The sequence below is a fragment of the Phyllobates terribilis genome, unplaced genomic scaffold (genome assembly GCF_046119375.1).
Source record: "Phyllobates terribilis strain yellow unplaced genomic scaffold, ASM4611937v1 Scaffold_10__3_contigs__length_209671492, whole genome shotgun sequence".
In the NCBI taxonomy this organism is placed as follows: Eukaryota; Metazoa; Chordata; class Amphibia; order Anura; family Dendrobatidae; genus Phyllobates; species Phyllobates terribilis.
This window is the reverse complement of record NW_027362770.1, coordinates 17,375,675-17,395,273: the sequence shown is the minus strand read 5'-3', so window position 1 is coordinate 17,395,273 and position 19,599 is coordinate 17,375,675. Positions and strand designations below refer to the sequence as shown.

At 44.8% G+C, this 19,599-nt stretch overlaps 1 protein-coding gene across 5 annotated transcripts in view; it reads left to right on the top strand.

Annotated features, from left to right (window-relative positions):
• The window catches only part of DOCK2 (dedicator of cytokinesis 2), a 1,661,574-nt gene that overhangs the window by 1,425,851 nt on the left and 216,124 nt on the right, over window positions 1-19,599 (top strand). For all 5 annotated transcript variants that reach the window (XM_073649510.1, XM_073649507.1, XM_073649509.1 and 2 more), the window contains one exon: window positions 12,895-13,032. In XM_073649510.1, the coding sequence (XP_073505611.1) occupies window positions 12,895-13,032 (138 nt within the window). The remainder of the gene's footprint in view (window positions 1-12,894; window positions 13,033-19,599) is intronic.

Below are 19,599 nucleotides of genomic sequence, written 5' to 3'. Positions count from 1 at the left end.
ACAACATCTTCTTGCAAAGTGGCCCGGTTTGTTGCAACGAAGGCAAACGGGTTGTCCCGAAGAATTCGTGTGGTCCCCTGAACGGGCGACTTGTTTATCCCCTCCACGGGTGACATGGCTCTGCATCGGAATGGTGCGTTGATCCCCTGCACGGGCGACATGAGCTTTCTCCTCATCCACGGAACATCCTCAGGGGATTCAGCTAACTGGATTTTGCTTGGTGGTTGTGCCTCCGGTCTAGCTTGCAAGAGTTTTAACACGTAGTCCATGTTTTTGGTTAGTTGTAACACCTGATTACGTAGGTCATCAGCAGATTCGGGTGCGACAGCTTGTCCTACCGCTTTTACAGAGTCTTTAGGGGTAGGCTCTAAGTTCATGTGAGAGGTATTAACCTGCCAGGATGGGATTGCAGGTTTTGCAGGTAATGGGTCTCGTAGTACAGTTATAGCACGGTCCTTTAAGGTATTAAAATCCACATCTGGATGATCTAGGACTCACATGTGCACCTGCTGACGGTGAAAGTCTGATCTCAACCCATTCATAAACTGTTCTGCAAGCAATTTATCTTCATCTTGCACACTTTCTGGATCTACCTGTTTTATGGACCGGAGTGCCGCTTGTAAACGTAGGGCAAAGTCTCTGATGGTATCTTGCGGTCTCTGCTTGCTTTGGTAGAATAGCATCCTTAGTTCAGACTGTGTGCGTTTTTTAAAAGCAGCTTTGAGCTTATCAAACACATTTTCTATAGAGTCTCCATCAGCATCGCTCCAAGTCTCAGCTTCCAGCTCCGCTGCACCTATTAATTGTCCCTGCACAACGGAGGCTCGCTGCTATCCTGTCATCGCATACATGTCCAGCACCGCACACATTTTACGTTTGAAAGCTGCTAAGGTACCGGGTTTACCTTCATACGTCGGTAACCATTTGGCCCCCGGTACATACGGCAAGGCATTATCGGGGCCATCGCTCCAGATGCTGCGTCTCCCTCACCAGCTGAGGAATCGGCTGCTGCTGCGTCTTGGGCATCACCTCCCTCAAGGTCTCGTATATTGTTTGCTTCACTCATGACGGTGCCCCCCTAGTTAACCGTTGCCAGCGTCTACGATTAACTCCTTCAGTTACCGGTGACTCTAAAAAAAAAAGGCGGGGCTATCCTCGCGCTCCTTTAGCCGCGCACCCGTGACTCTCTCCACTCTGTGACGCAGTTTAATTTCTCTATGGCGCAGTAATGACGGCCTTTTTTTTACAGTACACAAACTTTCAATAAAGTCCAATTTAAGCACACAGTACCCAGTTCTAACGGGCCCGGTATCCTGTTCGTGACGCCAAACTGAGTTGGTCGACAGGGGTAGGGGTACTCGGATACCGGGATGGGTTACTTCTGTGGGGATCACGGTTGGTCGGTTCCCGATTCCGTGCCCTGGACCGTCAGTAAAGGGATGGGGGTCAGGATGATGGGAGAATTGTGTCCTGACGCCTCCTGTGGTAACTGGTAAAATCGGTAACCAGCGCTGTGTATGGTTGCTTAGGTGATCGGCATGCGGCTTGTACGAATGCTATAGGCAGTAATGTCAAAGTAGGCACACACACACATTAAGTCTTTGTTTCAGTACCTTTCTTTTACTGATGTCCGGTAACAGGTACAGTTCAGGAGGGTAACCAGGTTTTCGGTGCAGGTAGAGATATTCACTCTGGACATTTGTGAGGCATCCTCTAACACTGTGTGCATTGTTTGGGATCAGTCCTGCCTTAAGCTGAGCCTGCCACCTTTTACTTTCTTTGGGGTCCTTCTCCACAACTGACAATGAGGACCTTTCTTTGGGGCTACCAATTCTCTTTCTGGGCCCCTGGTCCTATACTTGGTCAAGTTTGGCAACTCTTTCCCCTTCTTCTTCAGGGGGAGTAAATCCTCCTGATCTGTCCGGGTTTTCTATGCTATTCCTGAATTAATAGCAATCTCGGACTCCGGTGTCCGGGTGAGCTAAAGAGATAATAGTTTTATCTCTTTCTTTCTCCTTCTAGCCTCCGTCCCTCTCTCTAGGGTGCTTTCACAACACAGACCTGTTTCCTAGTTCAGGGCTTAACTGATCCTCAGCCAACAGCTCTCTGTGTCTCTCCTCCTTCACCCCTCTCTAGACTAACTGCCACTTTTGCTGCCTCCCTGGAAACTGACTCCTCGCCTCAGACCTGTGGTGGAAGGTGTTGTGTGTGCCCAAGTGTACATCTCTCCCTGCATCTATGAATCCTGTGGTAATCCCCCGCAGGGGAGCCACAGGCATTTTTTGCCATAAAAAAAACTGTAATATTGTCTCCCTGACTAGTCAGACACCAATATATCTGTTTAAAAGATTCTGGTGTACACCACATAACTATAACTGTGGTTTTGCAGTTCAACGGGTCAAATCACTGTATTATAATGCTTTTGGCATTTTTTGCTGTAAAAAAAACAGTAATAGTGTCTCCCTGACTTGTCAGACACCAATATATCAGTATAAAAGATTCTGGTGTATGCCACATAACTATAACTGTGCTTTTGCAGTTCCACGGGTCAAATCTCTGTATTATCCTGCTTTTGGCATTTTTGCCATAAAGAAAAACTGTAATAGTGTCTCCCTGACTGGTCAGACACCAATATATCTGTTTAAAAGATTCTGGTGTACGCCACATAACTATAATTGTGGTTTTGCAGTTCCACGGGTCAAATCTCTGTATTATCCTGCTTTTGGCATTTTTTGCCGTAAAAAAAAGCAGTAAAAGTGTCTCCCTGACTGGTCAGACACCAATATATCTGTTTAAAAGATTCTGGTGTACGCCACATAACTATAACTGTGGTTTTGCAGTTCCACGGGTCAAATTTCTGTATTATCCTGCTTTTGGCATTTTTTGCCATAAAAAAAAACTGTAATAGTGTCTCTCTGACTGGTCAGACACCAATATATCTGTTTAAAAGAGTCTGGTGTAGGCCAGAGAGATAGAACTGTGGTTTTTCAGTTCCACGGGTCAAATCTCTGTATTATCCTGCTTTTGGCATTTTTGTTCCGTAAAAAAAAACTGTAATAGTGTCTCCCTGACTGGTCAGACACCAATATATCTGTTTAAAAGAGTCTGGTGTAGGCGAGAGATAGAACTGTGGTTTTGGAGTTCCACGGGTCAAATCTCTGTATTATCCTGCTTTTGGCGTGTTTTGCCGTAAAAAAAAAATGTAATAGTGTCTCCCTGACTGGTCAGACACCAATATATCTGTTTAAAAGAGTCTGGTGTAGGCCAGAGAAATAGAACTGTGGTTTTGCAGTTCCACGGGTCAAATTTCTGTATTATCCTGCTTTTGGCAATTTTTGCCATAAAAAAAAAACTGTAATAGTGTCTCCCTGACTGGTCAGACACCAATATATCTGTTTAAAAGATTCTGGTGTACGCCACATAACTATAATTGTGGTTTTGCAGTTCCACGGGTCAAATCTCTGTATTATCCTGCTTTTGGCATTTTTTGCCGTAAAAAAAAGCAGTAAAAGTGTCTCCCTGACTGGTCAGACACCAATATATCTGTTTAAAAGATTCTGGTGTATGCCACATAACTATAACTGTGGTTTTGCAGTTCCACGGGTCAAATTTCTGTATTATCCTGCTTTTGGCATTTTTTGCCGTAAAAAAAAAACTGTAATAGTGTCTCTCTGACTGGTCAGACACCAATATATCTGTTTAAAAGAGTCTGGTGTAGGCCAGAGAGATAGAACTGTAGTTTTTCAGTTCCACGGGTCAAATCTCTGTATTATCATGCTTTTGGAATTTTTTGCCGTAAAAAAAAACTGTAATATTGTCTCCCTGACTGGTCAGACACCAATATATCTGTTTAAAAGAGTCTGGTGTAGGCGAGAGATAGAACTGTGGTTTTGGAGTTCCATGGGTCAAATCTCTGTATTATCCTGCTTTTGGAGTGTTTTGCCGTAAAAAAAAAAATGTAATAGTGTCTCCCTGACTGGTCAGACACCAATATATCTGTTTAAAAGTGTCTGGTGTAGGACAGAGAAATAGAACTGTGGTTTTGCAGTTCCACGGGTCAAATCTCTGTATTATCATGCTTTTGGCAATTTTTGCCATGAAAAAAAAAACTGTAATAGTGTCTCCCTGACTGGTCAGACACCAATATATCTGTTTAAAAGAGTCTGGTGTAGACCAGAGAAATAGAACTGTGGTTTTGCAGTTCCATGGGTCAAATCTCTGTATTATCCTGTGTTTGGCATTTTTTGCCATAAAAAAACAGTAATAGTGTCTCTCTGACTGGTCAGACACCAGTATATCTGTTTAAAAGAGTCTAGTGTACGCTACATAACTATAACTGTGGTTTTGCAGTTCCACGGGTCAAATCTCTGTATTATCCTGCTTTTGGGATTTTTTGCCGTAAAAAAAAATATGTAATTGTGTCTCCCTGTCTGTTCAGTCACAAATATATCTATTTAAAAGATTCTGGTGTAGGCCAGACAAATGGAACTGTGGTTTTCCTCTTCCACGGTTCTAACCTCCTTTTTATTACCATTTTTCCATTGATAGTGCGAGTGTAAGCTATTTTACTTAATTTACAAATGCAAGGCGCGTGGCAAGGGACGTGGAACTGGACGTTCTGGTGATGGTGCATATAGAGGACGGGGCCATGGCCAAGGTGACAATGTGCCACAACCAACAGCCACATCTTCTCGCTCCCACTTCTTGACCGAATTACTAGGGAAGCACACTACAACACCAGTATTGTGAACTGATCAGTGTAATTGGATAGCAGATAATACTTCCAGTTACCTGGACACCACCACCTCCGGTCTGTCTTCCACACGGTCAAGTTTTAGTAGCTGTGAGTCTCGACCGCATACTCCTCCTCACCCTGATGCTCCTTCCTCCAACCATGACATGTGTCGTCAGACAGCAACTGATCCCACACTTGGACACTCTGAAGAGCAGTTCACTGGTCCATTTCCATATTTGAGCCCCTCGCCTGCTCCGCTTGAAGTGGTGGAAGAGGAGATCCCATGTAGCGATGCCCAAATATTTGAACAGCCACGGCCACAGAAAGTCGACGCTGGCAGTTTGTCACAAGAGGTGGACGATAACGAGACACTATTGCCAGGAAGTGAGGAGGAGGATCGTGGTGCGCAAGTGGAAGAGGAGGAGTTGGTGGATGATCTAGTAACAGACCCAACGTGGCAGGAGGACATGCAGAGCGAGGCCAGCAGCACACAGGGGGAGGGAGGCAGAGTACCCCAACAGACAGGAAGAAGCAGTGTGGTGACCGCACACAGAAGGCGGGCAACAGTTCCCCATAACACCAACATGAGGGACGTTGCCAGTACAACTGGTAGGTCTTCCAGAGTCTGGAATTTTTTTAAAGACTGCTGATAACCCCAAAAAGGCCATTAGTACCACCCGCCATGCCAGCATCAGCAGGGGTGACAAAACTACTAGCCTGACCACCACCAGCATGATCAGGCACATGTCAGCAAAGCACCCGACTTTGTGGGGCGAACCCCAGGTTCCACGACCAGTGTTAGCGGGTGTCACCACTGCTTCTTCCCCTGTTGTGCGTGTAATAGAACCCCCTGTTGTATGTGCTAGGCAATCCCCTGTCCATACTGCATGCAAAGATGCCCCTTCTTCTCAGTCTTCACTTGTTATGGCAGTTTCTCAAGAAACAGCATCAAGGTCCACGTCCCACCGCAGCGTTCAATTGTCCATATCCCAGAGCTTTGAATGAAAGCGCAAATTCGCAGTCAACGCTCCACAGGCCACAGTCCTAAATTCGCACATTTCACGACTGCTTGCATTGGAAATGCTGCCTTTTAGGCTGGTGGAGACGGAATCCTTCCGCAACCTGATGGCAGTGGCCGTCCCTCGGTACTCGGTCCCCAGCCAACATTATTTTGCCCGGTGTGCCATCCCCGCACTACACAAGCATGTGTCCCAAAACATCTGCCGTGCCCTTAACAACGCAGTTACTGGGAGAGTACACCTGACAACGGACACGTGGACAAGTGCTTGTGGCCAGGGACGGTACATCTCCCTGACAGCACACTGGGTAAACATAGTGGAGGCCGGGACCCAGTCGAACCTTGGAACGGAACACATTCTCCCCACACCGAGGATTGCAGGCCCTATGTCAGTCAGAGTTGCCCCCACAGTATACAGCTCCTGCGCATCATTCTTCTCCTCCTGCTCATGTTCAGCCTCCATCTCAGATATCACCACATCAGTTACAAGCTGGAAGCACTGCGGTACTGCCTCAGCCAAGCGGCAACAGGCTGTGCTGAAACTCATAAGCTTAGGTGATAAACCTCACACTGCTTGTGAGTTGTGGACAGCTGTGAAAGAGCAGGCAGAGCTGTGGCTGAGACCGCTGAACCTACATCCAGGCATGGTCATGTGTGACAATGGCCGTAACCTGGTGGCGGCTCTGAGGCGAGGCGAGATCACACACGTACCATGCCTGGCTCATGTGCTTAACCTCGTGGTTCAGCGGTTTCTTAAATCGTACCCCGAGTTGCCAGATCTGCTCGTCAAAGTACGCCGCCTGTCAGCTCATTTTCGCAAGTCGGCTACAGCTTCCGCCTCCCTTGCTGTGTTGCAGCAGCGTTTGCAGCTTCCAGCACACCGACTGGTGTGTGATGTCCCCACACGTTGGAACTCTACTCTCCACATGTTGCAAAGGATTTGTGAGCAGAAGAGTGCAGTTGTGGAGTACCAGCTGCAACAAGGCCATCGATTTTCAGGTCAGACTCCACACATAAGACCTCAGGAGTGGACCTGGATGTCTGACATATGTACCATCCTGACAAACTTTGAGGAGTCCACCAAGATGGTGAGTGGCGATGACGCCATCATTAGCGTCAGCATCCCACTTGTCTGTCTTTTGCAACACTCTGCAGAGAACTAAAGAGGAGGCATTGCAGCCAGAGTATGATAAGATGGATCAGGAACCCATAATGGGCGATTACACACAGCCCAGCCTCATCTCATCCCAACGTGCATTGGGGACAATGAGGGAGAGGAGGAGGAGGAGAAGGAGGAAGAACAGGAGCAGGTATCATGCGCTGTAGATGGTAGTACCTGTACAACTGTCATACAGTCGGTTCAGATTGGGTGGCCTGAGGACAGGGGGGAGGAGGATGAGGAGGAGAGCATGGTCAGTCGTCATCTTGGTGAGGACATGGAAGTCTTGCCCGTTACCAGTCTGGCACGAATGGCTGACTTTATGTTACGCTGCCTTAACGATAACCCTCGTGTTGTCAAAATGTTGGGTGACAGTCATTACTGGTTGGTGACACTTTTAGACCCCCGCTACAAGGAGAACTTTCACTCTCTTATTCCTGATGTGGAGAGGTCTACAAAAATGGGGCAGTACCAGAAGGCCCTTGCTGCAGAACTGTTAAAAAAAATTTCCATCTAAACACGCTAGCGGCAGAGGTCACAGTTCGTCGACCAACCAAGGCGTACAGGCGAGAGAGATGCAACTCCAATTTAGCAGAGGCAGGGGAACACTGTCAACTTTCTGGGACAGTTTTCTGAGACCCGCCCAGCTTACAGGCCCTGAGGCGCGGAGTAGTCTCACAAGGAGTGGAAAGTTTTAAAAGATGGTGAGGGAGTACCTTGCCGACTGTACCAGCGTCCTCTGTGATTCCTCTGTGCCTTTTAATTATTGGGTATCCAAGCTGGACACTTGGAATAAACTCGCTCAAAACGCCTTGGAGGTCCTGGCCTGCCCTGCCGCTAGCATGTATCAGAGCGTTTTTAGTACCGCTGGGGGAATTATAACTGAAATGCGCTCTCGCCTGTCAACTGACAATGCTGACAAGATGACCCTTATCAAAATGATCAAGGGCTGGAATGGGCCAGACTTCTCATCACCACCAAATGACAGCAGAGTAACATAAAGTCAAATCGACTGTGTTATTTCGGGAGGTGTATTCCCATGCACCGCTTCACACCCACACATGGGTATACGCTTCCTCATTTCGGCTGTATTTTGCTCTTCTCCTTATCCTCAGCCTCCACCACCACTATACCACCAGGGTGACCGTGGTCCGTGTTGCCAGCATTGCAAGTTCCTCCGTCCTAATTTTTGGCAGCTTTTCCTTGGAAGGCATAGGCAAAGACTATTGGAGACCCACTCCCCAATAATGGGAATAATGTTTTTAATATGCTGTACTGCATGGCTCTTGTAAGGGGCATGAAAACCAACTTGTTAAGCTACTGCGACCTCCACCATCCTTCCAAGGGCCATTAAAACTGTCTTGTTAAGCTACTGTGACCTCCACGTCTCTTCCATGGGGCATTAAAACCGTCTTGTTAAGCTACTGCGACCTCCACGTCTCTTCCAAGGGGCATTAAAACCGTCTTGTTAAGCTACTGCGACCTCCACGTCTCTTCCAAGGGGCATTAATACTGTCTTGTTAAGCTACTGCGACCTCCACCACTTTTTCAAGGGGCAACCTCCACCACTTTTTCAAGGGGCATTGATATTGTCTTTTTATTCCACTGCGACCTCCACCATTCTTCCAAGGGGCATTAAAACCAGCTTGTTAAGCTACTGCGACCTCCACCACTTTTTCAAGGGGCATTGATATTGTCTTTTTATTCCACTGCGACCTCCACCATTCTTCCAAGGGGCATTAAAACCATCTTGTTAAGCTACTGCGACTTCCAACTCTTTTTCAAGGGGCATTGATATTGTCTTTTTATTCCACTGCGACCTCCACCATTCTTCCAAGGGGAATTAAAACCGTCTTGTTAAGCTACTGCGACCTCCACCACTTTTTCAAGGGACATTGATATTGTCTTTGTTTTCCACTGCGACCTCCACCATTCTTCCAAGGGGCATTAAAACCGTCTTGTTAAGCTACTGTGACCTCCACCACTTTTTCAAGGGTTATTGATATTGTCTTTTTATTGCACTGCGACCTCCACCATTCTTCCAAGGGGTATTAAAACCAGCTTGTTAAGCTACTGCGACCTCCACCACTTTTTCAAGGGGCATTGATTTTGTCTTTTTATTGCACTGCGACCTCCACCATTCTTCCAAGGGGTATTAAAACCAGCTTGTTAAGCTACTCCGACCTCCACCACTTTTTCAAGGGGCATTGATTTTGTCTTTTTATTCCACTGCGACCTCCACCATTCTTCCAAGGGGCATTAAAACCATCTTGTTAAGCTACTGCGACCTTCACCACTTTTTCAAGGGGCATTGATATTGTCTTTTCATTCCACTGCGACCTCCACCATTCTTCCAAGGGGCATTAAAACTGTCTTGTTAAGCTACTGCGACCTCCACCACTTTTCCCAGGGGCATTAAAACCGTCTTGTTAAGCTACTGCGACCTCCACCACTTCTCCCAGTGTCATTGATATTGTCATTTTATTCCACTGCGACCTCCACGTCTCTTCCAAGGGGCATTAAAACCATCTTGTTAAGCAACTGCGACCTCCACGTCTCTTCCCAGGGGCAATAAAACCGTCTTCTTAAGCTACTGCGACCTCCACCACTTTTTCAAGGGGCATTGATATTGTCCTTTTATTCCACTGCGACCTCCAACATTCTTCCAAGGGGCATTAAAACCGTCTTGTTAAGCTACTGTGACCTCCACCACTTTTTCAAGGGGCATTGATATTGTCTTTTCATTCCACTGCGACCTCCACCATTCTTCCAAGGGGCATTAAAACTGTCTTGTTATGCTACTGAGACCTCCACCACTTTTCCCAGGGGCATTAAAACCGTCTTGTTAAGCTACTGTGACCTCCACCACTTTTTCAAGGGGCATTCATATTGTCTTTTCATTCCACTGTGACCTCCACCATTCTTCCAAGGGGCATTAAAACCATCTTGTTAAGCTGCTGTGACCTCCACCACTTTTCCCAGGGGCATTAAAACAGTCTTGTTAAGCTACTGCGACCTCCACCACTTTTCCCAGGGGCATTGATATTGTCTTTTTATTCCACTGCGACCTCCACGTCTCTTCCAAGGGGCATTAAAACCGTCTTGTTAAGCTATTGCGACCTCCACGTCTCTTCCAAGGGGCATTAAAACCGTCTTGTTAAGCTACTGCGACTTCCACCACTTTTCCCAGGGGCATTGATATTGTCTTTTTATTCCACTGTGACCTCCACGTCTCTTCCAAGGGGCATTAAAACTGTCTTGTTAAGCTTCTGGGACCTCCACGTCTCTTCCAAGGGGCATTAAAACCGTCTTGTTAAGCTACTGCGACCTCCACCACTTTTCCCAAGGGCATTGATATTGTCTTTTTATTCCACTGCGACCTCCACGTCTCTTCCAAGGGGCATTAAAACCGTCTTGTTAAGCGACTGCGACCTCTACCACTTTTCCCAGGGGCATTAAAACCGTCTTGTTAAGCTACTGCGACCTCCACCACTTTTCCCAGGGGCATTGATATTGTCTTTTTATTCCACTGCAACCTCCATGTCTCTTCCAAGGGGCATTAAAACCGTCTTGTTCAGCTACTTCGACCTCCACCACTTTTTCAAGGGGCATTGATATTGTCTTTTTATTCCACTGCGAACTCCACCATTCTTCCAACGGGCATTGCATTTCCTCCTAATTTTAGCCAGCTTTTGCTTTTCAATGCATAGGCGAACACTAAGGGAGACCCACTCCCCAATAATGAGTAGAAGGTTTTTAGTATGCTGTAATCCACGTCTGTTTCAAGGGGCAATGCAGTTCCTCATAATTTTTGGAAAGCCTTCCATTCACTGCTTAGGCCAACAGTGCACAGGTGACCCAGTTGCTATAAATGGAAAAAACGGTTTAGTTAAGGCCCTCTGACCTCCATGTCACTTCCAAGGGGCATTAGAGTGCCTCGAAATTTTTGGTAGGCATTGCACTCACTGCATGCCCTATAACTGTGTAGCCGAACCGCTCCTTTTGGTACAGAAACATATCCTACAAGACATGTGTGGTTGACTGGTCTGATATTGATGTGAATGGTCCCTGTTCCTCCTGCTCTTTCTCCTTTGCCACCACCTCATCCATCATTCATCACCTGAAGCTTTGTTGTAACGGGAGTCTTAGAACTGGGATAGTAGCAGGAAAGCATCCAGCAATCCTCGGACGAGGTAGGATATGCGCCAAAATGCTGACCACCTCAGGCCTAGCCGCTACTACATACATGCGCTTGCATTCCAAGAAAACAAAGCAGATGCTAACTTCTATCATCATCATCATGCTCCTCACCCTGGCACTCTCAACTCCCCTGATGGAGAAGCCAGGACCCACCGGAGGAGTCTGGTTCTCTGGTGGGCTCGTCCAATGCTGCCCTAAAGCAGGCCGGGCTAAGAAAAGTGTGGGGGGAACTTCCAAGGAGAAATAGGGATGGCTGGGGACCATTTATGGACACCCGGCTGCCCCCAGGCGGCTGGGGACCGTGTGTGGACACCTGGCCACAGGGCGGCTGGGGACCGAGTATGGACACCCGGCCGCCCCCTGGCGGCTGGGGACCGAGCACGGACACCCGGCCGCCGGGCGGCTGGGGACTGAGTATGGATACCTGGCCGCCGATGCAGCCATGACACGGTGGCCGGCGTCTGCCTCCACATGCCTAAAAGACCCAATTTCAAGTGCAAGCAAGCTAGCAGTATGGTATTTCAGCCTGGGGGTGGGTGGGTGGCAGGCTGCATACTTGCGCTTGCATTGCAAGAAATGGGGGAATGGGGGAGGTACAATTGAACACTGCCCTGGGACAAGAACTTGAATGGGGATAGTTGCAAGTCTGCATCTTCTGATGCGGCAAGGATCACTTCTGATGGGCACACTTTTAGGCAGTGACCTGGGAGTCAGAGATGCTTCCAGGGGTCTTCCCCATGCTGTTCCCATGACTTTTCAGCACTGTATGCATGTGTCACACAGCACATGGCCAGATAAGATTGTAAAATGTTAAAATGCATTTGTCACGGTTGAAAGCAATACAAAAGTGCAAAAACGCATAAAAAATGCTACTTTCGTTTTTGAACGTTTTATTGTGAGCCCTTAAAAATGGCTTAATACCTCTGACCATGTCGTTGACAGCAGTGACCTGGGGGTCAGAAATGCTTCCTGGGGCATTGCCCATGCTGTCCCCATGTCCTTTGAGCACTGTCACTATCGTTTTGGGCACTTTTTAGGCTTTCTACAGACTGCCAGGGGTGCCGCCGCAAAAATGCTCCAGTCTCCCATAGACTAACATTGGGTTCGTTGCTTGGGTAGAGCACCCGAGTATCACGGTGAGCTTGGCCCGAGTTTCGAGCACCCGAGCATTTTAGTACTCGCTCAACACTAATGGAGAATGCTATGTGATTTATTACTGCTCTTTTACGGTATGTCATCTCAGCCTTTGCTTCTATATAAGAATAAATTGAGTAGTTTGTTAAAAATATTCTGAGAAGCTTCTGTAGAGTCCACCAAGTGTACTGTGCCAAGCATATCTCATGCAAGGAGTTGGGATACACACGTTTTCACAGGGGTCCGCTAAAGGACTCATCTTTTCCCTTATGGACCAGTCTAGTCTAGCACACAAGCCTCCAGAAAAATATTTGAAACTGTTTTATTATCTTATTGATTTGTAGTCATTTTGTCCTAACCTATAAATGAAACATGCTTATTATAATGTTATATTGTAGTAGAGAACAGTTTGCATGTTTCTGTTCACTGACTCAGATAGAAGATGAATTTCATTGTTGTGGTGATATATAATAAAAGTGTGTATGTAAATATGTCATGTTAGAACTAGACAAATTATTTTTGTAATGAGCAGTTTGCAAAAAAAGACGTATTCTACATAATTCTATAGGTTGGTTGTGGATTTGTACCTTATTTTTAATGTGAATATTTTGGATATTGCTGCATATAACATATTTGCTATTATGATAGACTCCTCTTCTTTGTGCTGGAATACAAATTCATGAAAAAAGAGTCACTGAAGACCTTCGCCCTTTCCATGATCGAATGGAGGAATGTTTTAGGAATTTAAAAATGAAGGTTGAAAAGCAATATGGCGTGAGAGAATTGGTAAGATTTCACTTCTAATTATTCTGCATTCAATTTGCAATTAGTCATTGTGTTTTACATATTTTCCTCAATGGAATATCTGCTTTCTATATGTTAGGATGGGGGTGCGGGTTCTGTGCTAAAAGATATACATACATTTTGGATCTTACATGCTTTTTTTTCTTTCAAAGGAAACCTGCACTGTCATTGGTTTTGTAATGGTAAATGTCCTGATTGATTCCTATAGTAGTAGGCAATGGAAGCGTCTAAAGGTGTGATTTTGAACAATGCTCAACAATGACATTTTAAAAGCATAACAGTATATTTTGTATCAAATAATAGGGATTCTTTATTACAATTATTGTAATGGATGAAGAGTTTGTATAATCAGTCATATGTCATTTGTATCTCACATTCAAACCTCAGAAAAGTAGCTTGTAAATACAGTATTTGTGTACATTATACAGTGGCATGTAAAAGTTTGGGCACCCCTGGTCAAAGTTAGTGTTATTGTAAACAGTTAAGCAAGTTGAAGATGAAATGATCTCTAAAAGGCCTGAAGTTAAAGATAACAGATTTCCTTTGTATTTTAGGCAAAAAATATATATTTTTTAATCTTTTACATTTTAAAAATGGCGAAAAAGGAAAATGGACCAATGTAAAAGTTTGGGCATCCTGCATGGTTAGTACCTAGTAGCACCCCCTTTTGAAAGTATCACAGCTTGTAAAAGCATTTTGTAGCCAGACAAGAGTCTTTCAATTCTTGTTTGAGGGATTTTCATCCATTCTTCCTTGGAAAATCCTTCCAGTTCTGTGAGATTCCTTGGTCATCTTGCATGCACTGCTATTTTGAGGTCTAGCCACAGATTTTCATTGATGTTCAGAAGAGGGGACTGTGAGGGCCATTGTAAAATCTTCAGATTGCACCTTTTGAGGTAGCCTATTGTGGATTTTGATGTTTGTTAAGGATCATTAACCATTTGTAGAAGCCATCCTCTTTTCAACTTCAGCTTTTTTACAGATGGTGTTATGTTTGCATCAAGAATTTGCTGAAATTTCATTGAATCCATTGTTCCCTCTACCCGTGAAATGTCCCCTGTACCATCGGCTGCAACACAACCCCAAAGCTTGACTGATCTACCCCCATGCTTAATAGATGGCGAGATGTTATTTTCCTGAAATTTGGTGGCCGTTTTTCTCCACACATACCTTTAATCATTGTGGCCAAAGACTTCTATTTTAACCTTTTCGGTCGACAGAACTTGTTTCCAAAATGTATCAAGCTTGTTTAGATGTTCTTTTGCATACTTCTGCTGCTGAATTTTATGGTGAGGCTGCAGGAGAGGTTTTTTTCTGATGACTCTTCCATGAAGGTCATATTTGTGCAGGTGTCTCTGAACAGTAGAACAATGAACCACAAAGCTAGAGTCTGCTAAATGTTTCTGTAGGCCTTTGAGGTCAAGCTGGGGTTCTGATTTGCCTCTCTAGCAATCGTACGAACAGCTTTCACTGAAATTTTGCTTGGTCTTTCGGACCTTATCTTGACCTTCACTGTTCCTGTTAACTGACATTTCTTAATTACATTTCAAACTGAGGAAAGGGCAACTTGAAAACACTTTGCTATCTTCTTATAGCCTTCTCCTGCTTTATGGGCCTCCACCATTTTCATTTTCAGAGTGCTAGGCAGCTGCTTAGAAGAACCATGGCTGCTGTTTTTTTGGCATAAAGTTAGAGGAGGCTTGGTTTTTACAAAGCTGGGAAATTTTCATCACCTGGCATTTCCTAATGATGGTAGTGAACAAGCCATAACCCTAACAGGCTAATTAAGGTCTGAAACCTTGGTCAAAATTATCAAAGCACACAAATCTCCAAAGGTGCCCAAACTTTTGCATAGGCCCATTTCCCTTTTTGTAATTTTTTAAAATGAAAAAAAAGGACAATATATATATTTATTTCCCTAAAATACTACTGAAATATGTCATCTTTAACAATATGCCTTTTAGAGATCATTTCATCTTCAACTTGCTTAACTGTTCACAATAACAGTGATTTTGACTAGGGGTGCCCAAACTTTTACATGCCACTGTACGTATGAACTATAGTAGCTTATTAATGAACAGAATTCAAGGTTTTAAAATTCATTTTATTTCACTTCTGCAGCCTCCATAAAGAAACATTATTCATAATAATATTTTTTTTGTGTTTAGCACGAACATATTCCATAGCACTTTACAATTCAGAGGTTACATGTACCAACGATATCAAATATTACAGGGTAACACATACAGTTGAAACCAGAAGTTTACATACACTATATAAAAAGACACACATGCATGTTTTTCTCAATATGTCACATGAAATCCAGAATAAACCTTTCCCGTTTTAGATCAATTAGGATTAACATATTTTTTAATTTTTGCCAAATGCCAGAATGAGAGAGAAAAAATGCTTTAAGGCATTTTTATTACTTACTGCAAAGTTAAAAGTTCACATACACTAAGATTACTATGCCTTTAAACAATTCTGGACTGCCCATATGATGATGTCATGTATTTGGAAGCTTTTGGCACCATCTGAGTTAATTAGAGACACACCTGTGGATGTATTTTAATGCTCACCTGAAACACACTGCTTCTTTGTGTAGCATCATAGGAAAGTTTAAAGAAATCAGCCAAGATATCAGGAAGAGAACTGTGGACTTGCACAAGTCTGTCTCATCCTTGGGTACAATTTCAATGTACCTGAAGGTGCCTCGTTCATTTGTACAATTATACACAAGTACAAACAAGATGGAAATGTCCAGCCATTGTAACGCTCGGGAAGGAGACAGGTTTTATGTCCCAGTGAAGAACGTTTTTGGTCCGACATGTGCATATCAACCCAAGGACAAAAGCAAAAGACCTTGTGAAGATGATGGCGGAAACTGGTATGATTGTGTCAATTTCCACAGTAAAACGAGTACTATATCAAGGCCAGTCTGCCAGGAAGAAGCCATTACTCCAAAAGAAACCTTAAAAAGCCAGATTAATGTTTGCAAATTTACATAGGAACAAAGACGCCAGGAAGAAGCCATTACTCCAAAAGAAACCTTAAAAAGCCAGATTAATGTTTGCAAATGCACACAGGAACAAAGACCTCAATTTTAGTTTCATTAGACCACAGGACATGTCTCCACAAATTAAACTTTTTGGGCATAATGACCATCATTACATTTGGAAGAAAAAGGGAGAAGCTTGAAGGCCTAAGAACACCATCCCAATTGTGAAACACGGGGGTGGCAGCATCATGTTGTGGGGTTGTTTTCCTGCAGGAGGGACTGGTGCACTTCACAAAATAGATGACATCATGAGTAGTGTTGGGCGAACACTTACAGTAAAGTTCGGCGTCCGTACAGAACATCTACTGTTCGGTACCTGACCCCAAATACGGAAGATCTGGAAGTCCGTGTTACTGTTTGGGTTCAGGCGTTTTCTGCGCTGTCATTTGCGTGATAGCGCAGGAAACACAGGATCTGATAGCAATAATTGTATTACCGCGATCAGAGCGCTGTTGCATCATGCTGACAGATGTCAGCATGATGCCACAGCAGTGACAGGTGACCTGGCGGTAAATAGCTTACCGCGGGTCATAGGCACCGGCTGATGGTACTACTACCACCATCAACCGGCGCCTCCTGCCATAGGAAACAGCGGGCACAGTAGTCTCCCATCCACCGGCGTCTGTGCTCTGCTGAGTGTAAAAAAAGAAATGTTAAAATTAATGAAAAAATATTAAATTAAATATAAAACACATACTCACCTACGCCTTGTCCCTGATGTTCTCTGCACCTGCAAAAAATAAAAAATAAAAAAACACCATATACTCACCTTACAGCTAATCCCTGAAGCCCTTGATCACCTGTAATAAAAGTAAAATAAACCAACCTCATCCTTACCTTTCTGACATCCAAATAACGAGTGTCCCACGAAGATTCCATGAACAGAGCAGCCACATTGTATGTGACTGCTCTATTCATTCGCCGGCAATACACTGACTCAGTGTATAGCGGGCAAATCAAGTCACCACATGCGCAGTGAGTATTTTCAGTTTAACTCACTGCATGGGTGGGAACTCAATTCAACTCATTGCATGCGTGGGTAAATACTCACTGCGCATGCGGTGACCTGATTTGCCCGCTATACACTGAGTCAGTGTATTGCCGGAAAATGAACAGAGCAGTCACATACAATGTGGCTGCTCTGTTCATGGAATCTTCGTGGGACACTCGTTATTTGGACGTCGGAAAGGTAAGGATGAGGTTGGTTTATCATTTTATTTTTATTACAGGTGATCAAGGGCTTCAGCTGGAATGAACGTGACGGTAAGTATGGTTTAATTTAGAATATTAAAGGAATCCTGTCTTTATTTCAAATAAAATATTTTATTCTGGGTGTGGGTGTTTTATTTTACATTTTACTTACACTATGGGGTTAGTAATGGGGTCGTCTTATAGACGCCTCTCCATTACTAACCTGGGCTTGATGTCAGATGGCATTATAAGCTGACATCAACCCCAACCCTATAACCCCACGGCCACCGCTACAGGGCAGTAGGCAGAGCGAGGCATCCTATGGATGCACCATTTCTGGGGCAGCTGATGGCTCCTGTTTCTAGCCTCGGAGGGGGCCAATATTCATGGCCCCTTCCTAGACTATTAATGCAGCTGTCTGCATAGCCTTTGCTAGCTGTTAAAATAGGGGGACCCCACGTCATTGTTTTGGGAGGTCCCCCATTTTAATAGCCAGTAAAGGCTATGTATACAGCTTGGGGTTGATATTAGTAGCCTGGGAAGCTCCATCGGTATTACCCCCTTCCCAGGCTAAAATCATCCGCCCCAGCTATCCGCTTTCCCTCTGCTGGTTAATAAAATTATGAGGGACCCCACACCATTTTTTTTCAAGAAATGTACTCATTTATTAATAAATTATTTGAACAGTAAGGTACACATGCTAAGTACAGATTATATATATATATCACATATTTATATCTATCTGTATATCTATCTATTATCTATATATCTAGGTATCCATATATCTAAATAAAAAAGACAGATAGCAGCACAACCTTAAAGGGGTTGTCCACTACTTTATATCCCCCACCCCCATGAACCCCCCTGGCGCCCCTAAGACTTATTGTAAATACCTTCTGTTGCTGATAATGCCTGTGAGTGGCGCTATCACTCGCCGCTCACAGGCATTACGTGACCCCGGGCCGCAGCTGGTGCTGATATCTGCTGATGTCACGACAAGTGCTGGCAGCAGCTGGGGGTCTTTATCTTCCTGGTTCCACGTTCGTTCTGCCTCTCCCCATTCATTGGGAAAGTGCGCGGTGGATGCTGGGTGTGACGCGGGGGGTAACCCCGACCACAACCCAGCAGCCACCACAAGGACCCCAGCAATGAGTCACGCCTCACTTGTCGTGACGTCAGCGCGGGTTCACGTGATGCCTGCGAGCGGCCATCGATAGCGCCGCTCACAGGCATTATAATAATAATAATAATTTTTATTTATATAGCGCCAACATATTCCGCAGCACTTTACAATTAAGCGGGGACATGTACAAACAATAAATTCAATACAAGGTAAAACAGTTTAAACAGTTACATCAGGAGTGAGGTCCCTGCTCGCAAGCTTACATTCTACAAGGAAATGGGGGGACACAATAGGTGGAAAGTGCTTGTTATTTCAGGTCTGGCAATTATCATAAGTCGGGATTATCATATAAAGTTGTATGATCGGGTCATCAGCCTGTATGTTCAAGTGCAACACTCAATTACCGAGTGCAGTTATCGTGTGCATGGAGGGTGTAGAGACAGATGAACAGTAGGGAGCAGATTCTGAATAGTATTTAGGAGGGAACAGGGGAAAGTTAGTTTACTGGGTATTTGAGGTGGTAGGCTTGTTTAAAGAAATGGGTATTTAAAGCGCGCTTGAAGACATCGGGGCTAGGCATCAATCGGATCATCTGGGGTAGAGCATTCCAGAGAACTGGCGCAGCACGAGAGAAGTCTTGGAGACGGAGGTGCGAGGTTCGGATTATGGGGGATGTTAGTCTTAGGTTATTTGTGGAACGGAGGGCACGTGTAGGACGATAGACTGAGATGAGAGAGGAGATATAAGGTGGTGCAGAACTGTGCAGAGCTTTGTGGGTGAGAGCAATGAGATTATATTGGACCCTGTAGCAAATGGGTAACCAGTGTAATGACTGGCACAAGGTGGAGGCATTGGTGAAGCGGCTGGACAGAAATACGACCCTGGCTGCCGCATTCAGGACAGATTGGAGAGGGGAAATTTTGGTAAGAGGGAGACCGATCAGAAGAGAGTTGCAGTAGTCCAGACGAGAGTGAATAAGAGCGAAAGTAAGAGTTTTAGTAGTTTCAAAAGTGAGAAAAGATTCTGGAGATGTTTTTAAGATGCAGGTGACAAGAGAGAGTGAGTGATCGGATATAGGGAGTAAAGGAAAGGTTAGTGTCGATTATGACCCCAAGGCAGCGGGCGTGCTGCTTGGGAGTTATGGTTGAACCCTCCAAGGTAATTTCGATGTTAGGTC